This window comes from Xenopus laevis, chromosome 1L (genome assembly GCF_017654675.1).
Source record: "Xenopus laevis strain J_2021 chromosome 1L, Xenopus_laevis_v10.1, whole genome shotgun sequence".
In the NCBI taxonomy this organism is placed as follows: domain Eukaryota; kingdom Metazoa; phylum Chordata; class Amphibia; order Anura; family Pipidae; genus Xenopus; species Xenopus laevis.
In genome coordinates, this window is record NC_054371.1 from 121,937,980 (window position 1) to 121,962,230 (window position 24,251).

General features: G+C 41.8%; 2 protein-coding genes across 6 annotated transcripts in view; one reads left to right on the forward strand and one right to left on the reverse strand.

The window, feature by feature from the left end:
• myo9b.L (myosin IXB L homeolog) overlaps positions 1-10,245 on the forward strand; it is an 88,680-nt gene extending 78,435 nt beyond the window's left edge. For 3 of the 4 annotated variants that reach the window (XM_041562997.1, XM_041563000.1, XM_041563004.1), the window contains 3 exons: positions 4,450-4,583; positions 4,698-4,825; positions 5,949-10,245. In XM_041562997.1, the coding sequence (XP_041418931.1) occupies positions 4,450-4,583; positions 4,698-4,825; positions 5,949-6,349 (663 nt within the window). In that variant the 3' untranslated portion in view covers positions 6,350-10,245. Of the gene's footprint in view, positions 1-4,449; positions 4,584-4,697; positions 4,838-5,948 lie in introns of all 4 variants that reach the window. The other variant, XM_041563006.1, reaches the window with a different exon arrangement.
• A 2,335-nt stretch (positions 10,246-12,580) lies between these two features.
• Positions 12,581-23,902, reverse strand: LOC108713410 (tetraspanin-33). 2 transcript variants are annotated; one of them, XM_018256817.2, is made up of 8 exons: positions 23,773-23,902; positions 20,469-20,526; positions 18,929-19,053; positions 17,713-17,787; positions 16,125-16,220; positions 15,585-15,713; positions 13,826-13,987; positions 12,581-12,979 (listed from the first exon to the last, which is right to left on the reverse strand). In XM_018256817.2, the coding sequence occupies exons 1-8, from the start codon at positions 23,776-23,778 to the stop codon at positions 12,809-12,811; spliced, it is 822 nt and encodes a 273-aa protein (XP_018112306.1). In that variant the 5' UTR covers positions 23,779-23,902; the 3' UTR covers positions 12,581-12,808. The 2 variants fall into 2 exon arrangements, with proteins under 2 accessions (XP_018112306.1, XP_018112303.1); XM_018256814.2 differs by lacking the exon at positions 23,773-23,902 and adding an exon at positions 23,593-23,757.
• Between the last annotated feature and the right edge of the window lie 349 nt (positions 23,903-24,251).

Here is a 24,251-nt window from a genome sequence, read left to right on the forward strand (position 1 = left end):
AAAATTTCAAGCCACTCGCAAGTTCTCTAAATCCTACCCTTTTCCTAAGGAATTGGTTGACAAGTGGTCTATGCCTCCCACAGTTGATGCCCCTGTTTCTCGTTTGTCAAAATCAACTACACTTCCAGTCACAGACGCGGCGGCATTCAAAGACCCATCTGACCGACGTCTTGAAGGGTTTCTAAAAGCCGTTTACTCCTCGGCCGGTTCTACCCTTCGCCCAGTCCTGGCATCGGCCTGGGTAGCCAGAGCCATTCAAGCATGGGCCGACTCTCTCCTTACTGATATTCAGGAGGGTGTTCCCAGAGTGGACCTAGTCTCGTCTGTTCAATCTATCGCTGAGGCATCGGCCTATCTTTCCGAAACCACTCTAGATACCGCACAGATCACCGCACGGACTTCAGCTCTATCAGTAGCCGCTAGGCGAACTCTCTGGTTGAAAAATTGGTCTGCTGACCTCAGCTCTAAGAAGTCCCTAACTTCTATTCCCTTTAAGGGACAGAGACTTTTCGGTGAGGAACTCGAGAAAATTATTTCCCAAGCCACTGGGGGAAAGAGCACGTTCCTTCCACAAGCTAAGAATAGACCTACTCAGTCCTTTCGTCAAAGGAAATTTTTTCGTGGCCAATCTGGACGATCTTCAAGAAGATACAGTCCGCCTCGACGCTCCAACTTTCGCTCCAAACCTTCTGATAAGGGACGCCCAACTTGGAAAAATTCTAAATTCCAGAACAAGTCTTCCTCCGACAAGCCACTTTCAGGCTGACGGGCCACCCCCTCCGGAACCGCAGCAGTCCTTGGGGGGAAGACTTCTGCAATTCCGGGAGGTGTGGAGTCGACACTCCTCAGACGCCTGGGTCAACGAGATCATCACAGAGGGTTATCATCTAGATTTTTCGTCCCTTCCCCCACGAAAATTCCTCATGTCCAGAATTCCAACCAGTCCCTCCAAGGGTCGGGCCTTCCTGGATTGCATCTCCAAGATGGAACGAAGTGGGGTCATTGTACCGGTGCCCCTGTCAGAGACTTTCTCCGGTTTCTACTCCAACCTCTTTCTAGTCCCCAAGAAAGACGGGTCCTTCAGGCCGGTACTAGACCTGAAGTTCCTCAACAAGTACATCCGCTCGGTTCGTTTCAAAATGGAAACCCTGCGATCAGTCATTCGGGGCATGGAGTCGAAGGAATTTCTGATGTCCCTCGACATCAAGGATGCTTACCTTCACGTCCCTATTTGGCCTCCTCATCATCGGTTTCTGAGGTTCGCCTTCAAGAATCATCACTTCCAGTTTGTGGCGCTCCCCTTCGGTCTCACGTCAGCCCCCAGGGTGTTCACCAAACTCATGGCGGTGACGGCCGCAGCGTTGCGTCTTCAGGGGATTTCGGTGACCCCTTATCTGGACGATCTGCTCCTCAAGGCCAGCACAGCGGAGAGGAGCAAGGAGAATCTCCGACGAGCAATTGTCCTTCTACAGGAGTTCGGTTGGACCATCAACTGGAAGAAATCCAACCTCTTGCCCAGTCACCAGATGACCTTCCTGGGTCTCGAGTTCAATACTCTCACACAACGTGTCCTTCTCCCCCTCGAGAAACAGGAGAAACTACACTCTCTGACCAGACTCCTACTGCATTCTCAGTCCCCCACTGTCCACCTGGCCATGAAAGTCCTGGGTTCGATGGTGTCCACCATAGAGGCGGTGCCCTTTGCTCAACTTCACCTACGCCCACTTCAAGCCAACATTCTCACTGCCTGGAAGGGGGGATCTCTCCTTCAGAAGATGACTCTCCTGCCATCCACCAGGCTATCTCTCCAGTGGTGGCTCAAGCCCAGCAATCTCGCCAGGGGTCAATCCTGGGCGACGCCGGATTGGACGATTCTCACGACCGACGCCAGTCTTCTAGGGTGGGGCGCCACATTCGACTCCCAATCCGCACAAGGTCTATTGTCTCCCGCGGAGTCCAAACTCTCCATAAACGTCCTGGAACTCCGCGCCGTAAAGTTGGAGCTCCGGCACTGGTCCTCTCTTCTCCGGGCCAAAGCGATCAGAGTCCAAAGCGACAACTCCACCACAGTCGCATACATCAACCGCCAAGGAGGAACCCGCAGCAGAGCAGCGTTGGCGGAGGTTCAACAGATTTTGGGTTGGGCAGAATCGAATGCGGCAAGACTCTCAGCCATTCACATCCCGGGAGTCGACAACACACGAGCCGATTTTCTCAGCCGCAATCTACTGGACCCAGGGGAATGGGAACTTCACCCGGAAGCCTTTGCGGACCTCGTTCATCGTTGGGGGCGTCCTCAAATCGACCTGATGGCCTCCAGGACCAACCGCAAAGTGAACACTTTCTTCGCTCGCTCACGGGATCCTCTCGCTGCCGGGGTGGACGCCATGACTCAACGTTGGCTATTCGACCTGGCCTACGTCTTCCCGCCTCTTCCCATGCTCCCACGAGTGCTAAAGAAGATCAAGCGGTCTCCGGCCACTGTCATGGTCATAGCTCCCTTCTGGCCCAGAAGAACCTGGTTCTCGGATCTCCGGGACATGTCCGTAGCTCCGCCAGTTCGCTTAGCCCTCCGGACCGACCGACCTCCGTCAGGGCCCCATCTACCACCACAACCCGGGCCTCTTCGTTTTGACGGGATGGCTATTGAGGCGGCCATCTGGAAACGACAGGGAATAGCGGAGGATGTCATTGCTACTATGCTGCAATCACGCAAGCCTACGTCCTCTAAAGCTTATCACAGAGTTTGGCGCAACTATTGGAATTGGTGCAACGAGACCGCAATTCCCTTCACCAGCCCTTTTTCCTTCACTGACTGTAACGTCCCTAGAGTACTGTCCTTTCTTCAACGGGGGCTGCAGTTGGGCCTGAAACTCAGTTCCTTAAAGGTTCAAGTCTCAGCTCTTTCCGTATTGTTTCAACACCGTTTGGCTCTGGATGACTCCGTCCGCACCTTTCTCCAAGGCGTAGCGCACATCAGTCCTCCCTTCCGTCCACCGGTTCCCGGCTGGGACCTGAATACTGTTTTGGATGCTCTGTTGGATCCCCCCTTCGAGCCTCTCGGGACTGTTTCTGAACAATGGCTTACCTGGAAAGTTGTCTTCCTTGTGGCAATCTCATCTACTCGGAGAGTCTCTGAACTCAGCGCCTTATCTTGCGATCCTGCCTTCCTTGTTTTTCACAAAGACAAAGTGGTGCTTCGCACCTTACCGTCCTTTCTGCCTAAGGTGGTGTCGTCCTTTCACATTAATCAGGAGATTGTATTGCCTTCGCTCTGCCCTGATCCCAAGAACGACAAGGAGCGTAGACTTCATGGCCTGGACGTTGTTCGAGCGCTGCACTGGTATATTCAGCGATCCAAGGATTTTCGACTGTCTCAAAATCTGTTCGTCCTGCCTTCTGGAGCCCGCAAAGGTCTGGCAGCTTCCAAGACTTCCATTGCTCGATGGTTACGGGAGACCATTCGTCAGGCTTACCTAGCCAAAGGTAAATCTCCGCCTGAGGGCGTCCGAGCCCATTCCACGAGGTCGGTTGGAGCCTCCTTGGCTTGGCGCAACTCGGCTTCCTTGGACCAGATCTGCAGAGCTGCTACCTGGTCCTCCATTCACACCTTCACAAAATTTTACAAAATTGACACGTTTTCCTCTGCGGAAGCCGCTTTTGGCCGCAAGGTGTTGCACTCGGTAGTGCAATAATGTGTCTCTTTTTATCTCGCTCCCACCCTGCTGTTCTGGGGCTGCTTTGTTAAGTCCCCATAGTCCCTGTGTCCCCCTTGAGACAACAGAGAAAACAGGATTTTTGATACTCACCGTTAAATCTGTTTCTCTGTGGTCGATAGGGGGACACAGGGCTTCCCGCCCTATGCGAGTTGTTTGACCAGTTTGGTTTGGGTGGATTTTCTTCCTGAGTTATCTGTTCTGCCGTTAATATTCATATGAGCATTCCTTATTTCTTTTTGATTAGCAGGTCTTTGGTACCAACTGAATACATTGGCTCTAGCCTGGGGTTAAGCCGCAGTACTGGCACGCCCCCTTTTTTCATTTGAATAAGTGTCCTGCCTCCTGGAGGGTGGAGCTTAACCCCATAGTCCCTGTGTCCCCCTATCGACCACAGAGAAACAGATTTAACGGTGAGTATCAAAAATCCTGTTTTAAGCTTCATGGGCAGGAATTGGGGTCTTTGTTATGGACTTGGCCCATAGTCTCAGTAGAAGGTAGCGCACTAATGTACTATATATCTGCTTATGAAAACTGTATTATGTGATCGTCCCAGTTTTATATGTAAAATATGAGCTGCCACTCTGCATTTATTATTAGAAATGTGAAACTTTCCTGTAAAGTTACAGTATACAGATGACAATAATAATGACAATCATTTTACCAAAGCATCATTCTCCCTTAATTTAGTATATAACACGCAAACTGTATGTCCTCTGCTTGTTTCCTATAGAGTAAAAGCCAGACATCAAATGGTAACGGTTTGCCTGATCTGGATGCGGTGCAAGAAGAGCATCTGTCAGACTCTGACACTGTCCGAGAATCACAGATACTAATCGACAGAATAAAGACCATTAAAGAGGAAAAGTAAGCAGTACTACAACTATTCTTATGTTTAATGGTTGGCAAGGTATCTCTCCTTCCCAAATCATTATGTGTAATGGAATGTGCCTCATTACTTTCCCTATCCATACCCTTTAGGGAAGATATCACCTACCGCCTCCCAGAACTGGAGCAGAGGGGTTCAGATGAAGAAAATATGGATTCTGAGACATCTAACAGCACAGAGAGTTTGCTAGATGAGAAGCTGTCCCAGACAGAAATGGAAGGTCAGTATTAAGGTAGTGTGTCCCCTATTATTACCATTTTACAAAAAAGCTAACGAAAGTGCGTTGCATGCAGCTTGTTCAAATGTACAAAATATGTGCAGTCTTGCTATAATACAAGGAAATCAATGTGTAAGGAGGTAAATATTTCCATTGTTACTTCAACTTTGCTGGCAGCAGCCCCCAGGTTGGGCCTTGAAGTTGTCCGCAGAGGGGAGGTCCAAAGGCTTAGAGCCTAAATAATGGACATGCTCCATAAAAAGAGGCTTGTTAGGCTATGCAACACATGGGGGATTAATTACTGAGTAGTCATGTTAGTGTGAGGCTGCACACGTTATATAGAATGCCCAGTATCTCACTGGTTACTAGCGATAAGTCTGATATTTCAGCCACTCTGTCATGATGGGCATGAGACGCTGTTTGAGACAGAGCTGTGGAGTCTGAGTTGTGAAGTCGATGGTTGAACTACCCAAAAATTTACTTCAAACTTTTTGACATTCGAACCATTCATTCGAGCTTAGTAGATCTGCCCCATAATATACAGTAGAGTTAGCATGCACTGGTAGAAGCTGTGTGTTTGCTTTAGAAAGACTACTATAGTTTATATAGACAAGCTGCTGTGTAGCCATGGGGGCATAAATAGAATTAATCCAGCACACGAAATCTGCTCAAGGGTTATTACCCGTGTTTAATGTCAAGCCAAACAGGTTACAACGTTTCGGGGGCGTACCCCTTCGTCAGGTGCCGTCCTCCTATGTTCCATGCACCGTGAACGTTGAAAGAGGGACCAGGTGTGCATCTGCATTTCGTTTAGCCATGGGGGCAGCCATTCAAGCTGGATAAAAAGAGAAAAGGCACAGGTTACATAGTACATAGCAGATAAGCTCTGCCCATTACAATAGTTATCTGCTATGAAACCTGTGTTGAGAGACCGGTGTTTTAGTGAACATTTAGGGACTATAGACTGATATATGTATGGTATATTGTTTTTTAAAACTGTGGTAATGTAAGCATTAATTTGCTCTATAAATCGTTTTGCTTTTTGAACATTGTAAAAAAAAAAAAAAAAGTTGAGAGTTGCTAATTCTCTCATAAATAATATTAACTTCTATCATCCTTTTTTCAGCTGCACCTGCTTTTAATCAGTCCCAGGCACCCTCTGAGAGCGTTCAGGCACAGGCTCCCCTTTTTACCATGTCTGTGAACCAAACTAGTTTCAAGCGCAGACCATCTTCTTTTCTGGCCAAGATGAGGATTCACAGGAAGAATCCCGTTATGCCAACTTCCAACATCCGGTTACCCCCAGGTGTAACAAAAGCCACAGATGCTGCTGAGGAGTCTAGTTCGGTACGGCGAAGAGAACAGCCAGGAAGAAGGACGGACAATATTCAGTCAGTCTATGTCCCAGAGGGAACAGAAATGGGAACTGTACATGGAGCACTAGAGTACGAGCCTACAGCCAAACTCAAGCGCCGCTTTTCAGACCCACACCTGCAGATCCCTTGCCCCGACGAGTCTGACCTTTAGGATCAAAGACTTATTTTCCATGTCGGCTATCTACCCATGGTAAATCTTCTACTAGAAATATCCCTTTGATAGCAAAGGAATTTACATTGAACTGGCATTTCAAATAACTGTTTTGGGGGGGGGGGGGAAAGGCACATTGAGTCTTTCATTGTAGTCTGGCAGGTTATAGAGGGGATTTTCATTCCTGTTGTGAATCCTCCACTTGCTGGCAGTAGTCGTTCCGTTGTTAGCCCTCAATTTTATTCCCAGTCTTGTAATATGATCGGACCAAAGGTGAGTTCATTTTGCCTTATGCTGTTCACCCGCTACAGTCATATTTTTATATATGTGTATATTATAAAGCTTTTAATATTTTGTTTTATATAAATATGTGTATTAACACAAAGGCCAAACGTGCGTGAGAATGGTAGGATGTGCATTGTGGAGGTTTTTATAAAGATAAACTTTTTTTTTTTAGTTTTGTTTTATGCAAAAGACAGATTCTGCACACAGATGCAGCAACTATTTATCCATCTTTTTTTTTATAAACTGTAACATCAAGTATGTTTCTTTCAATTCATCCATATTCATTGTAATTGCTAGATCCCGGACAGCCACAGTGAAAGAAAAAAGACAGCAGAACACTGATGCCAAGATACATTGATCATGCCCATTTATTTACCCACAGTGTCTCAGTATATTGGACGGTTCTTTGGCTAGATGTGTTTTTAGCATGGTTAGTCAGCAGTCATCAGTCTCAGGTCTCCTGGTGCTGCTGCAATGCAGTTCTCTGCATTCTTGGACATGCGATCAAGGTTTAGATTATACTGGGAGTTTTAGTTCATGCGTTTCTTCTGACTCAGGGCTGGGAAACACTAGTTTGGGTCTGTGCCCCTGTTTTGAGGCTTTCAGTTCAAAAAAAGAAAGCAAAATTCTCTGCCTTATCATTCCTAACACTAGTTTCATTCCATAACATGTAGAAAACACACGCAACAAACATCTCGGCACAGTCTGCAAGACTGAGAGTCTGACGCCCATTGGTGGGGCCAACCAATAGTTATGAAGGTTTATTTGCTTTAGAACAGGATGACTGTTACAACAATGTCTAACACTGTGACTGAGTTACATTTGCATGTTGGACTGCAAAGTCTGTTCTACTGATAATTACACTTAAGCTCGACATAGACGTGCAGATTTACCTTCACATCAGACGAACGTTAGGTGCCATCTCCGACCTGCCACTTACCATTCAGATCAAGTACGGTAGTAAAAGAACAGATCAGACAATGTTCTGCCCCTGACAGCAATCGTACAAAAGTTATGTCCGTTAAAAGCTGGTGACAGTCTCCCACTGATATAGTCAGATCGCAATACATGCAGAGATATTATCGGTAGCCGAAAATTGTCTGGACACTCCACACACGTCTCGAAAATCAGACGAAAAAGAGATTCCTACGATCAAATCTTTGTGTCTATGGCCAGCTTTAGGGGCAGATTTATCAAGGGTCAAATAGTAAATTCAAATTTTGAGTGTCAAAATTCACACATTCAAAATTTTATCCCTGCTTAGCCATGGAATATCTGCAACCTAAAACCTGCCGAGTTCATGTCAATGAGCCATTTGTAGATGTTATTAGCCTTCCTGACATGTGAGGTTTTTTTCAGGAGAAATTGAATACGAAACTAATATGATTCGAGTTTTTGGGTCGGAACCATTCAATCAAATATTAGCCATTCAAATCTTTTCTTAAATAACCTCCGAGTCGAATTGTGAGTATATTCGAATTAAAAGAAAAATTTCACATGAATTCAACATTCAACCTTTGCTAAATGAGCCTCTTACAGTAGCACTGCAGGACGTTGTTTGTGTTAGGTTTTTACTAGAGGTACTCAGCTTTTAGTCCTATTCTTCTTATTAGAATTGGTGCCAGCTTAGCGGCTTTAACTGGCAGCAAGAGAAACTATACTTCAGTATTAATCATAACATAAAGCTGCCTACAAATTGCTGCGTTTACATCTTTGGAGTTGTTTCAGTACTTGAAATTGTAGGTCTTCACTGACTACACTATTTTAAAGAAACAGCAGCCTTGTATTCCTTATGCTGTTCTAATTACTGTAGATGTCAGGGCCGGAGTTAGGACTGGAAAGAACATGTTGCATGATGGGCCATCCCTGACCTATGCATTTGCGAGCCTCAGTTTTAACTCCTGCCCTGGGAGATGTGCAATAATGGTTGCTGAGACTTGTATTCGTATTCATTAATTCACAATATGCACACAGATGTGTTTTCTTTGAGGTTTGCTAGACAGGGGAGCATAGTTTCCATTAACCAGCAAAACATACGGTACATATGGTCGATAACTTCTTCTAAATGCTCTTTACTAATCTCTCGCCCCTCAGTTAATTGTTAGGTTTGGAGGTGGCAAAGAAGAATATGTTTTGTGTGGCTTCTCTTGTCGGCAAATCAAGGGTACTCCATTGTGTAAGAGCTGCTTACTGGACTTAATTAGTGAAGACCAGGAAGGAAGGAAACCAATCATGGCAGGTGCCATATGTATAATTACCTATAACAATGTATTTTTATTTAATGTTTATATAAAACCCTGGATGAAAATAGGGTTGGACTTGGACCAGACAGAGTAGCCCATTAGCCCTTTATATTCACCATGAGCCTATATAACCTTTATGATATTTGGCACTGAAATTATCTAATTGTCATGATAGCTGGTCCTGGATGTCAAGTTCTCTGGTGGGCTTTAGGGGGTCCAGTCTGACAAATTCCCCTTTGAGTGCCTTATTGCCCATGTATAAGATAAGCATTTGATTAAAGTAAGCGTCCATCTCTTTCTCTTCTCTCTTTCCTTGCTTGGTGTCACTCTTCCTTCTTCCTCTTTTCTTCCTGGCCCAAGGGCTAGCTTGTTGTTGTTGTGTTGAATTTTACTCAAATGCAAAATAAAAACATATAAAAAGTAATGGTCCATGTTACATTTTGAGATGTGCATTTTTGGTTTTGAAGAAGTTTGCTTCAAAACCAAAGCAATTCATTAAATTTTCAATTTCATATTTTTAACTTTCTTGATACTGACTGCTGGTTTTTTTGCTGTGGGTTGTATGACCTGAAGCAAATTTTGCAAACGTATCCCCTTGGTTACAGAACAAACAGCCTTTGGGTACTAACTTTACACAAGACACCTTTTACATGTTTTATCTTGCCAGCAACATTCCAATTTTTAGATTTCATTATATATAGAACAACTTTTTTCCGGTATTACGGCTATTTCATTTGGCACATTGTTTCTGCGTGTGATAGAGTTAATAATGGCTCATCTAACCTGTAGCATTAGTTTGGTTCAGTAGATATTGTCCGCACATTATTTGGCTAGGGTAAAACTGAATGTTGGGATGGGTGAGCTGAGCAGTTGATACCCTGCTTGGGTTTATCATGTTGGGTTCTGAATGTACTGAAACTGAATGTATATGAGACCCTATATGTAGTTACTGAACAATGATTTCCTTTTTGCACTTTATAGAGCTATGATAGAAACAAAAAATTTGTTTTATAAAGACTTGGTTTGAATGTCATCTGTCACTCTGATGCTTCTCTGAATTTGACCAAACAGCCGGCTAACCCGTGTATTCAAACACTGAAATAAGCCAAAGGCAGTTCCTTGTCATACTCCCTAATAATGTATACTAATGGGATGCTCCTGATCTTGTGCTCCAATATCTCTCTCTGCTGTTTTCCCTGTGTCTTTACTCACCCTGCCATTTGGTTTTCACAGCTGTATATATATAAAAACATCCAGAATATGTTCCTATTTAATGTGGCCCAGTCCATCTGATGTTACTTACTGGAAATGTGCAGGTTCCATGCAACGCTCACTTATCTTTGTCGAATAAAGTTGTAATTGAAGATACAGTTTCATTTTTATTTTAAAAGTTTTTATTTCAGAGAGGGGTTTGTTCATTTTGTTTATAAATGGGAGACCGAAGATTAAAAAAAAAAAAGAAAAACTTTATTTATAACAATAGGAGATCAAGAGACGTTTTAAACTTCTGTTAAAGGATCATTGCATTTCTGCATTAGTATTCAGTGCAAATATAGGTATGGGACCTGTTATCCAGAATGCTCGGGACCTGGAGTTTTCCAGATAAAGGGTCTTTCTGTAATTTGGATCTCCATGATTTTAAGTCTACTAAAATAAGATTTAAACATGCATTAAACTCAATAGGATGGTTTTGCCTCCAATAAGAATTCATTTTATCTTAGTTTGGATCAAGTACAAGGTATTGTTTTATTATTGCAGAGGAATCTATGGGACAAATTCACTAACCGGCAAAAATTCGCCATCGATGGCTACGCAGCCATCGCAACACTTCGCCTGGCGTAAATTCACCAGGACAATGCTAATTCACTTAAATGTGATGCGCTAGCGTTGGCTAATTTGCATACGGCGGGAAAAGTTACATGGACGTATATGTTGCAGCAAATACATTACATTACACAAGTCCAGGGAACTTTAATAAAGAAAATAAAATTGTTATAATGCCCTACACATGAGCCCAGTGTATAGTTTATGTTCCATATGTTAGGAAATGTATGGGGGAACCCGGGTACCCAAAACATTTTTTACAGACCTTTGCAGGCTATCACTACAAATTGAGGAAGTCCTATGCACTCCATTGCACTTCGCCTGGTCTGAGCTGGTGAAGGCAAGTCTGGCGCAAGAGGTAACGTTCAGTAAAATCCACATCTTAGTGAATTTGCGGAGTTACGTCCATTCGCCAGAGTGAAAATTGGCCTGACGATAGAGTGCGAATGATCGCTAGCGTCTGTCTCTTTCGCTAGCGAAGTTACACCTGCGCCCATTAGTAAATCGGCAAAGTGCCTGAACGACTTAAAGCTGGCGAATTTTCGCCAGCGTTAGACACTTCACCCTTTTAGTAAATTTGCCCCTATGGGAGAATGCCTTCCTGTAATTCAGAGCTTTCTGGATCTCATAACCTGGACCTCATCAATAGCTCTTCTCTTTCAAACCTAATCTGCTCCTGTCACATCTAAGGGCAGATTTATTAAGGCTCAACTTGTGTTTTCCATGAAAAATTCGAGTTTTCAAGGTTATTTTGGTGTCAAAATTTTAAGGTTCAAAAAAAAAAGTTTTTGATTTTTTTTTTTTTTTTTTTTTAAATAACTTGATTTTCTTGAGATTTATTATACCCCGTCCCTGGAAATAGCTTGAATCCGAAAATACACCACCTGTCGAAGTCATGTAGAAGTCAATTTGTTTGCAAGAAATATTTGTAGGTACTGGATCAACGGATACAAACTTGAAATGTAATTAAAATGTCTTCTCTTTTTAATGTTACTGGCCATTTATTACATACACCTGAAGGCTTTCCAACTCAACCACAAGTTTCCCCAGTAGAACTACCAGAGCAGCAATTATATATGCACTGGCTCATTCATAGCCATACCAAACATTCTAGTGCATTCCTGCCTTTGCCCAGAGATCTCCTAAGACGTAAAAATTGTACAGTAATTCAATGTATGTTGCCTGCTGCTACAGAACAAGAGTTGTGGAACTTGTCAGCAACCAGACACTAGTACAACCATTGTGGACTCCATCACTGCCCACATGAAATAAACGGCCTGATATATATATATGTATATACATAGGTTTTTCTGTACAGTACACAGGAGTTACCATACTGCTTACTAATACAGGTATGGGATCTGTTATCCTGAAACCTGTTATCAAAGGGACCTATTATTCAGAATGCTCAGGACCTGGGATTTACTGGATAACACCATTCTGTCATTTGGATCTTCATACTTTATGTCTACTAGAAAATCATGTAAACATTAAATAAATCCAATAGGCTGGTTTTGCTTCCGATAAGGATTATTTATATCTTAGTTGGGATCAAGTACAAGGTTCTGTTTTATTATTACAGAGAAAAAGGAAATAATTATTTAAAACATTTTGGATTATTGGAATAAAATGGAGTCTATGGGCGCTAATTCTGAGCTTTCTGTATAACAGGTTTCCATATAATGGATCCCATACCTGTACTCACAGTGATATGTATAACAGAGAAATGTGTAGAAGACAAAGTAGAGGTTGATTCAGAATGTAAATTGGATCCTGGCAGGTGCATTATTGCCACAAGGGTAATGCAGAAACATTATCAATCTTTACACACCAGCCTGAAAATTCATTTTCTGTATTTATTCACAGAAAATACAATAAATATATTTGTATTTTTTTATTCTTTTGTTTAAAAATGCCTCCGCATAGAATTCCATGTTGGTTTATATAAAAAACCAAGAAGGCTACACCAGATTTTCATGATATTGCGTCACTTGTGAGGCTGCAATGCCAAATCTGAGCCTTTTCACAGTTTTAAGTCTGATATACAGTTATTTTTCCCAGGAGAGATGATTCCCAGGCATTACTGCCATCTCCTCTGGGCACTACTCTAATTCTGCTCTTCATATTCGGATGGGGTTGTGTGTGTGAAATCTGCCTCTTCCACTTTCTCCCCCTCATTCAGAGTCTGTCTGCGACTTTGTGGCACAGTGCTTTTTCTCCTCTCCATTATGAAATTGATCTGGTAAATTAGAATAACAGCCAAAGAGGCCACAAAAATCTAGGAAATGAGAAGAAAATAGCATTACTATTTAGCAGATCATATATCCGTGATGTGCCTGCGCTGCTCTCCAGCTGTTGTTGAATGACGGACAGGTACATTTATCAGCATGCTTTGCAGTGTCGGATGGGAAAGGGGGGGGGTCCTCGCCCAACAGGGCTGCTGCATCAATGGCCCACACACCTATTGCAACAGCCTCTCCTCCAAATCCACAGGCCCCGCACCAGAAGCAATCCCCCTCCACTGTCTTCCCCCCCTTCCCCACCATACCTGCTTTTCTTCTATTAATTGGCTCAGGGGAGCAGGCCTGTGCTGGGGCCCACCGGGTTTTTTTCTCCGGTGTACCACCAGCCAAGACTGATACTTGGAGTAATATTGCTTATATTGGTCCACATGAAGCCTCTCCCCCTCAGCTGAACTACATAGCTCTACTGAATAACCGTGGCCTTGCTTATCACTGTACCTAGCACTAGTCATGTCCATTTAAAAGTAACATCCATCTACTGTGGCCTTTGTTGGTTCCTACCTGGTGCAAATTGCACTGCACACACATTAGCACTTGTTGCACTTTAGTATAGGGTTGCTGTAACTAAATAAAAATCTGACATAACCAGGTGATAACTGGTCAGTCCCGTCTCTCAAGGACCCCATAGGCATATGTGTATGAGTAACCTATTATTAACCCCCCATATACCTTTATCCTTGAAAAACCATTTCTCTTTACACCTCCATTATCATAAAATAATCAGTTCTAGAAAGCATGTTGGTTTTACATCAATAATTATTTCCCTTTATTTTCTTAGCTGAAAATAACACATCCATTGTACCCATAAATAATTTGCTTACCTCTAAGAAGATCAGTCCCATTGCAAGGCCACCTAGGAGCAGGAGATTTCCTCGACCCCAGCTCACTATTTTGTCCAAACAACCTTCCACGTATATCATATCATCAGCATCCCACTGCATGAGGTTCTGAGTCTGGTAACCGCACATGGTATTTATAACTTTCTGTGATTTAAAGAAGCATGAGTTTTTATCACATATATATATATATATATATATATATATATATATATATATATATATATATATATAAACAAATGGATTTAGCAGGGAACTGTGGCTCCTCCAATGTTTTTAAACGAAAACTTCCACTGCTGGCTAACCCATGCCATTCCAGCTGATTCCAACCAGCAACCACAGAGGAACAGTTGGACAACATTTTTGGGTCTGCCTTACCTTCTTGTACAGGGAGATGCAATATTAGCAGTTTGATCTGAGGGTGGGGCCAGATGAATGGAGAGGGGGTGTGGCAATATCTAGATGAAGTTTCAACTTCTGAAGGTTCATCTACTTTAGCCCCGTACTGAATAAAGTCTTTATAACCATATATTTAGGGACAGATTTATTAAGGGTCGAATTGAAAATTGGAATTTTTGAATTTTGTTTATGGTCAAAACTGTCAAATTTGACTAGGGAATTATCCAAACTTCATTTGAAGTTTTTTTTTAAAAAAAATGTGGATACGATTTTCGAGATTTATCATACTCTAGCCCTATAAGAATAGAATTTGACTATTCGCCACCTAAAACCTGGCGAATTCGTGTATAAGTCAATGGGAGAGGTCCAGTGATCAATTTGGAGATGTTTGTAGCCTTCCCGACATTCGAGTTTTTTTCAGAGAAAAAACTCAAATCGAGTTTGGTCGAATTTAAATTGAATTCTATTCGAATTTTCAGGTCGGTAAAATTTGTTTTAGATATTCGATTTTTTTTCTTAAAGTGGCCTTGTCACCCAGACACAAAAATCTGTATAATAAAAGTCCTTTTCAAATTAAACATGAATTCCAATTTCTATTTTTTAATTAAATTATTCATAGCTGTTGTAAGCTCATTTAAAAATCTCAGCTGTCAATCAAATATTACCTGCCCCTCCTCTATGCCCTGGGCATAGAGACGGGGCAGACAATTACTTTTACTTTCCATTCAGCACTTCCTAGAGTTCCCCACATTCAGCTTTCTCTTTACAATTTAATTGTGTAGCCAGGGCATGGGGATAGACATTGGATCCCCCATTCTGGTGCACAAACAAGATTCTGAGATGATGCAAGGCTTTCCTTAATAACAGTGTCCACAAAATGGCTCCTTCCTGCTTGCTATAATTATGAATTCCCAGACTGAAGGAAACAAAATTCAAATAATTTATATTGTGTAATTAAAGTTAATTTTGCATGACAAATGTGATAAAATAGGATTTTGAATAATTTTTTTGGGTGACGGATCCCCCTTTAAATAACCCCTAGTCGAATTTCGAGTATATTCGAATTTAAGGGACTCACATGAATTCAAAATTCGACCTTTGATAATTACTTATTGGTAGTAGAAATTAAAATCTTGGGATGAGGCAGCCAACACTCTTTAGAGAACTCAAACTCAATCACCAGTGAATATTTTGGGAAACATCAGTATTACTATTAATTTGCCTGATAGCAAAGATGAATGATTTTCTTTCAGAACTGAGGGATTCTATCAGACAACAGCACAGCAGATGATAGAGCTCCTTGTACGACTGTGTACACTTGTGTGACTCTTAACGGGTTGGTTACCTGCCCTTTCTCTTTGATGCAGCAGGAGTATGGCACCCCACATTTCTCTAGGCTTGGGTTAGACTCTGAGCAGTAGAAGTAGAGATTCTGTGACCAGTCTCGGTAATTAGACACTCCGCAGCATTCAAACTTGAAGACAAGGAGAAGATAATAAGCATCGTTATTATAGTAATAATACCAAGAGGCACTCACTATCCATAACAATATCTTACTGGGTAGGGACCTATTTCCAGTTAAATGTCTTCAAATCCACAATCACAGGTATATCCCAAAAATGAAAGCATTTACATGAACTGTTAATGTGTAAATGTTAATTTGTTTTGGTCTTACTGAGGGGCACTAATGTTGGGCATCATAGGTACAAACTTCCCCTGCCCATAAATTCTACTGACCACATCCCTCAGCTTTGACACTATTACACGTTTATTTATGCCATGTGGAATGACCACTTTTTTAAAGCCGCATCCACTTTTGTTACTACACTAATTAGGTCCCAGGGGAAAGTCATTCGGTTCTCTGTCTCAGAGTATTCGTTCTCACCTTTTTCTGTAAATAATCAATAAAATTCTGGAGGTCCAGATCTTCTCGATATCGATTAATAGCTCTTGTCATTACAGAAGAGACTTTCTCTAGAACCTGCAGAAATGCAAAAGTCAGCATAAACTATTCCACTATAAGCCTATGTATGTAACACTTAAATAAATAAGAACAGGAGCATCTACAGATATCAACCCGCCTCTGTGGTATAGCACCAGTTTTGTGCCAGCATCAAACATGTTAAAGCAATGCTGGGATTAAAGGTTGAGAAAATACAAATTCTTAAACCAAAATCAGTAGATCCCACCCAGTGGCTTTTAAACAGGGAATAATGTCATCTTCATTATAAAGTATGATGCAGTTTGAAGTCACTCATCATCATCATCATCATTTATTTATATAGCGCTGTCAAGATACGCAGTGCTTTACTGCAGTTATAGCAAACAGGGAATAAATGGTGGATAACAGACAAGGATTACAGAGTACAATAGGGTTTACAAACTAAAAGGTTAGGGTACAATTGAGACAAAAGGATCATATAAACACTTTGTCATTTTTGATACAGCAATGATTAATTAAGGTACAACGAATAGGCCTCTTTAAACAGATGGGTCTTTAAGGAGCGCTTGAAAGTTTGGAAGGAAGGAGAAAGTCTGACAGCTTGTGGCAGAGAGTTCCAGAGAAAAGCAGAAGCCCGAGAGAAGTCTTGTAGACGAGAATGGGCAGAAGTGACCAGAGGAGAAGTGAGGCGAAGATCAGAAGCAGAGCGTAGGTTTCGTGAAGGAGTGTATTTGGAGATTAGAGATGAAATATAGGGAGGGGTTTCATTATTAAGGGCCTTGAATGTGAGTGTAAGTAATTTGAATTTGATTCTAGAAGAGATTGGGAGCCAGTGAAGGGACATACATATGGGAGCAGCTGATGTTGAGCGGCGAGCTAGATGAATGAGTCTAGCGGCCGCGTTTAGAACAGATTGGAGTCGTGAAAGGTGACTTGTTGGAATACCTGTGCACTCAACATTTCCATGGTCATATATTGAGGAAAAAGCTGCTGGCTCCTCTATACATGGAATCCTAGAGTTACACCTGATTGTTTATGAACTACAGATGCCTAAAACAGTGAGCATTCTGTGCCATGTCATGGAGGTGGGGAACACCTAAAATCCCCCGGCATCAACGTTGACAGCTCTTAGAGGACCTACCAGAGTATAAGGGATCTAAAGTAACTGGTATTTATAATAAACTACTTGGAAAACATTAGGTTCAATGAATATGTTGTGTTACTACAAGTGAAGCAGTCAGACAAGCACATCATTCATTACTAACATGGCATATGGGACTGCTCCATATATACAGGAAGTAGAGAACAGGAACAGGAAAATAAATTATAATAAAGACAAATAGCAAGTCAGCAGTAATGCCCTTAACCAAAATGCCTACCAATGTCTATTATTCCTACTCACGATCAGGCTAAGGGAATTTTTAGGTGCCCTATTTAGCAATAGTGTTACAAGTATAAAAACAAGCTACTGCAATTGATTAATTTGCTCACTGTGATGTTGCATATTCTCAGTCCACAGGAAAGTTCTTACCATCCCTGAGAACATAAAACCAAGGACAGCTGCCACAAACTGTAGGATCAGCACTATGAGTAGCATCCAGGCAAACTGCAAAAGGAAGAAGCAAGATTATTTACTCTTGAGAAGCGTACTATAATCAGATGCAGGATATGCAATATGGCAGTGCATTAAAGAGGCCACACTCATGCCTACCCTTATATGCAGCAACACTGTCTTCCAGAAGGGGCTATGCAACTGCAGTAAGTTTTCACTTGTTAGGCAGTCTTATAACCTGCCAGTTTCTAACTATTCAGATATCCATTATCCAGAGGCTTTTGAAATACTGGAATGCCAATTTCCCTAGAGCAGGGATCCCCAACCTTTTGAACACGTGAACAACATAGAGAAGTTAAAGGAGTTGAGGAGCAACGCTAGCATGAAAAATGTTCTTGGGGTGCTAAGTAAGTGCTGTGCTTGGCCATTTGGTAGCTCCTATGTGGATTGTCAACCTACATTGAGGCTCTGTTTGGCAGTGCACATGGTTTTTATGCAAATAAAACTTACCTCCAAGCCTGGAATTCAAAAATAAGCTCCTGCTTTGAGACCACTGAGAGCAACATCCAAGGGGTTGGAGAGCAACATGTTGCTCACGAGCTACTGGTTGGGGATCACTGCCCTAGAGCAATGGTGTGCCATACTAAGGAATGACTCCAGGTCCCAAGCATTTGGCATAATATATCCCATTCCTGTTATATGTTAATGGCTTATTAAAATCTTATGAAAGTTTTATACAGTTTTCGGTACATGTATTTTGGCCCAGCAATCCTGACCAACACTGGCTGGAGAACAGTTGGAAAACAGTTCTCAAGTCAACAGAAGGATCATCATCTTGCTTTCGTTACCCACTCGAGCTGATAATTACGGATGAAATGACATTCAAAGTTGCCCTTTGTGCCATAGCAATCCTATGATCTAGTAGCACTGCTAACTAAACATTGTATATGTTTAAAGCAGGGGGAAACTGGCCGTCAGATAAGAATATAAACTCTTCAACATACCGACCCATGGCCCACTCCAGAGCTTGGAATGGTAAGTGCCGGGTGCATCAGAAAGGCTGTTTTAGGGCAGCAAGGACCCCCAGAAAGCTGCTGAACTTGGTGTTACTGGATTAGTTATTCTGAACTAAATATAATTAATGGGACTTCATTTGTGTTACTTGACTGTTGTGAACTTATGACTATCTACTCACAATCTTGAGCAATATGTGTAGATCCCGTAAGGCTCCCATGCATCCAACGAAGGTTATGGCAAACATAAGTATTCCCACAGCTGTTACTATAAGCGCTGGGTCTGTGGTCAGAGAATCCACAATAGCTAATAGAACAAGAGAGGGCATAGAATGAATCATTTATCTCTTGGAAGACAGTTTGATTAATAAAATACAATTAGAGATACTCAGCACAAAACTACTGAATGGGTGGTGAGTATAAAGTACTCACAGACACTGTCCATTGCATGAAATGAATAGATTTTTTATAGATTTTCATCTTAGTGAATAAAGTGCTTAATATGAAAATTGACAAAAGTTTCAAAAGTGTTGGACTGGCCCTTCTAGGGGGCCCAGTCTGAAGGTCAGTTAGTTAAGGATTTAGGCGGATACTTATATGGTCTCATTTACAGTGGTGTTACTAAGGGGCACATTTACTATTGTTCGAATATTGAGGGTTAATTAACCCTCGATATTCGACTATCGAAGTAAAATCCTTCAACTTCGAATATCGAAGTTGAAGGATTTACCGCAATTCGTTCGATTGAAGGAAAAATCATTCGATCTAACGATTCGAATGATTTTAATTCATCGATCGAACGATTTTCCTTTGATCGCAGAAAGCCTATGGGGACCTTTCCCATAGGCTAACATTGGTGCTCGGTAGGTTTCAGGTGGCGAAGTAGGTAGGTAGTCAAAGTATTTTTTAAAGAGACAGTACTTCGACTATCGAATGGTCGAATGTTCGAATGATTTTTAGTTCGAATCGTTCAATTCTGAGTCAAAGTCGTAGTCGAAGGTCGAAGTAGCCAATTCGATGGTCAAAGTAGCCAACAAAAAACTTCGAAATTCTACGTTTTTTTCATTTGAATCCTTCACTCGAGCTTAGTAAATGTGCCCCTAAATGTTACTGGGCCCCGTGGAAAATTCAATTTAGGGTCCCAAAACATTGGTAAATTGAACAATTTGACCAAGATATATTGAAATTGCTCATGGTCCTGCTCATGAACAAGTATGAACAATAAAGTTTTATAATTTACTAGTATTTGAGTGCGGGTCCTGAACTATTTATGCATTGCAAATTGGCCCAGCACCCACAATAACAGAAGACTTGAGTGCAGACATTCAGGACTGGAGCCTTGGGGGCCCACTGGGGCTGCAAATCGAAGGGCCCTCCTGGCAGTTTCTGCCAAACTGCCAAAGCTGGGGTGCGCAATCGCAAAAGACAAGCACACGCTACAATGCCGCTTAGGCACAGGTCTTTATGGGGCATCCATACATATATATATATATATATATATATATATATATATATATATATATATATATATATATATATATATAAAAAAACCTGTCTATAAATGAAAGGGGGGCATACAAGGGAAAATAATGTGTCTCAGGGTAGTTAACATGTTATAGCTGCTTGCAGATGTATGATAACAGAACTGGGTGGAGTTGCTGTGGATCAGATAAAGGCAGGACTGACAGCAAGCATCATCACAATCCTCTAACGTCTACTCACTTGTTTCTTTGCAGAATTTGGCATAGATCCCCACTGCAATCATCAAACCACTAGCAACCTACACAGCAAAAGAGCAAGAGAGGTGAAACGCATCACAACAATTCTGAAAGGGGTTTACACTCTGGTTTTACATTCAGATAATATTCAGAGAGCATCTTCCTGGTTGAAGGGCTAATTCACCTTTAATTTAAGTTTTAATATGTTATATTAAACACCAATATCTCTCTCACTTAGGTTTTATGATTTTGTTACTACTACTGCTGCACAGGGGAGTTTCTTGGCCTAAGTATAGTATAAGTGCAGACCTAGAAACTCACTTCCACTCTGACTGTTCTCACTGCATGGCCTGGGAGCAGACACATGGAGTGGATTTCAGTGCAGAAAAGTGTGAGTATTTATTGTTTGCACCAAAATCCACCACTTTATATATGCAGACCAAGTAACTGCCCCTTAGGGTCGGACTGGATTCGGCCCAGATCCGCACCCTGCTTTGCTTCCTGACTTGACCTGTTGGTCGTGGCAATAACGCTCTGCGCGTGAGCACACTTGTGCACATGCGGAGTCCTGAGGCAGCAGTCCCAGGGGGCCAGAGAGGGGCCCTTAGGCAGAAGCCCCGGTGGGCCCCCAGCCCCCCAGTCTGACCCTGCTGCCCCTGACAGTAGCTTACAATCTTAAAGGGGGCATATACCATGCAAAAGAAGAGGGTTATTCTAATGCACTGGGAGAGGATTGCTCTCCAAAACCAAGTAACATTCCTCTCCTCCAAGTAAGCACATATAATACACAAGAGCCATGAATTTCCTGTAAATGATATCCTTACAAATGGTGTTTAGTGATGTCATTGGTTATAATCGGAGCTTAGTGATGTCATTTTTGTCACATGACTCACTGAAACTTGTGCAGTATAATAAATAAAGTACCCCCTGTTGCAAAATATGAGGATATTAGAAGTCACCTCGGAGTTCCATGACTCGGCCTTGGGCCTCATATTTTTATAGGGTCATGGAACTTTTCTGTAACTTATAATATCCTTATATTTTACAATAGGGGTACTTTATTTACTTTATAATTACCTTGGGAGTGAGATACTAAGTTTATTCAGCTGCACTAACCTATAGCAAACAATTGGCAGGTAGCATTTACTGGAATTTACAAGCATATTTACAAACATATTGTTGGTCACTACGGGTAATTGCATCTGGGCAAAATTTGTGTTTTTTTTTTTTATTACATATGCGACTTGACTAAAGGAACAGTGGAAACTACATTATATAGATTTTCCCTTCATATGGACTTATAGATTCTATGCCAATGTCCCTTCATACAGATTCAGAATAATGACTTTTAAACGTACGTGGTTTGTACTATTTGCAAGGTGAAACCAGCCTGCCCATTAATAGAGAACTTTTCTGAATAACGCACTGTTGCCTTTGTATTTAGGAATGTTAAAACTTGCAAAACAATGACTGTCCAAACATTAATTCCACCTGATGTAGGCAACATGTTCATTCATTCTGTTTTGCATAGCATTATTCCATGGGGCAGATTTACTAAAGAGCAAAGTGGCTGTCACTAGCGAAAATTTGCCAAAACGACACTTCACAGGGACATTTTGCTAGAGTAAGAGCTCAGCACTAATGACGTTTTGCACCCTTTGGCCAGGTGAATTTTCGCTCAGGTGAACGATCGTTACTCCGCAAATTCATCAAAGTGCAGATTTTCCACTACTTTACCCCTTTTGCCAGAGTCTGTTTCACCAGGTTATACCTGGCGAACTGATAAGATGAAGCTACATCCTCCTCAATCCTATATCAGTGACGTCTTTATGCCATAAAGTCATAAAAAAAGACAAAATGCTGGTGTTTTTTCATATTTTAAAGTGGGATTATGTTTAAAAGTTGTAACTGTTAATTTTTTTGAAGCTCATGCCACATTTGTTTTAGGGTGGGCTCATGTCTAGGGCATTAGAGGATCTATTTTTATTTTGCTTCCTTGGACATTTTTAATAATGTGTCCACTTCAAGCAATTTCACCAACATCTCTAATAAAGACATATATATATGACCTATATGTACCTGCCTTATTCCATTGACCTAAGGGTGTGTGTTAATTAGGGATGCACCGAATCCAGGTTTTGGGAATTGTCCAGGATTCGGCCTTTTTCAGCAGGATTCGGATTCCGCCAAATCCATCTGCCTGTCCAAACTGAATCCGAATCCTAATTTGCATATGCAAATTAGGGCGGGGAGGGAAATCACATGACTTTTTGTCAGAAAACAAGGAAGTAAAAAATGTTTTCCCCTTCCCACCACTAATTTGCATATGCAAAATCGGTATTCGGAAGAATCTTTCACAAAGGATTTGGGGGTTGGCCGAATCCAAAATAGTGGATTCGGTGCATCCCTAGTGTTAATGAAGTTTCACGAGGCAGAAATGAAAGCTAGCGAAAGTTCACAATAAAGCAGGGTCAGAGCGGCGGCGGCAGCAGACCCCGGGTCCCCCAGTCCGACCGTGCTATGAAGTGTTCTCACTAATGCAGTTGGCCCAAATCTTCACTTTGTAGGTGTAGTAGTCTCACTAATGAATTTTTGCTGACGACACCTCGCCAGCATTTATCTGCCAGGTCGTAACTTTGCATTTTGATGAATAAGCGTATGCACTGCGATTAAGGTCTGGTGAAGTTGCGCAAAGTGTGGCGGAGCCTTCCCAGGCGAAAATTCGCCCTTTACTAAATTTCCCCTCAAGTTGGTAAAAGTACTGTAATCCCATGTTATTAAAATCACCTGATAAACTAATGATTCTGCAACCTATAATGTTCACCTGTCCACTAGAGACCACTGTTTTTTTCTCGAGTATAAGAATGAACTGGTTGGTTTGATTAGGTGTGTTTAGAGTTGTAGTTTTATACATAAAGAAATCTGCTATAAAATAAGGCTTAATGACAGAATCTTTATGCCAATATGTTTTGATTCATATTTCAATGTGAGATCTACTTTTATATATTGTATAATTCCCCTTTCCACACCCATGTGTGGTGCTACCGTGAAGACATAACTGCATACCTTTTACATGATCACAGTTACACATCCCCAGCCCTGTAAGTGTAATGAAGAATTGTACTCACCCAAAAAAGATAGCAGGATACAAAGAGAGAATACTTTACTATCTGATTAGTCCTCATTTTCCCTTGTCCTTGTACATAAAGTGGTTAAATTCGGTAGAACTCCCGAGAAATGCAGTGAGGTGATAAGAAGAGAAGTGTGTTGGTGTCGAGGAAGAGGAGTGGAGTAATGTGTAAACTTACAGACATGTAGGATCATGTTGCATGCATGCTTTGATTCTTCTTTCCTGTTTTCTTCTCCTGTGAATTTCTTCAGAAGCTCCCAAACAGGGGTGTAACTAAAGAGGAAGCAGACCCTGCAACTGCAGGGGGGTCCAGGAGGTATAAGGGCCCCATGAGGCCCTAATTAATGAGAATTTTCAACATAAATTGGTAAAACAGGTCAACCTCTGGATATGTCAGTGATCCTAAAATTAATTTGCTGTGGGGCCCAGTAACATTTACTTACACCACTGCTCGAAAATATATTTACTCTGCAAATCTGGGTGCCCTTCTCAGTTTAAAATGAAAATTGCAGATCACTCCACTTGTTTATATGCACTATGGCACATAGAGAATTTTGATTATTCTATGCATTTCAATGGAGCAGGTAAGAAAGGATTTGGTTGCAAATTAATGACAATGGGTGACAGGCATATTACTGCAGATGAGAAGGCGTAAAT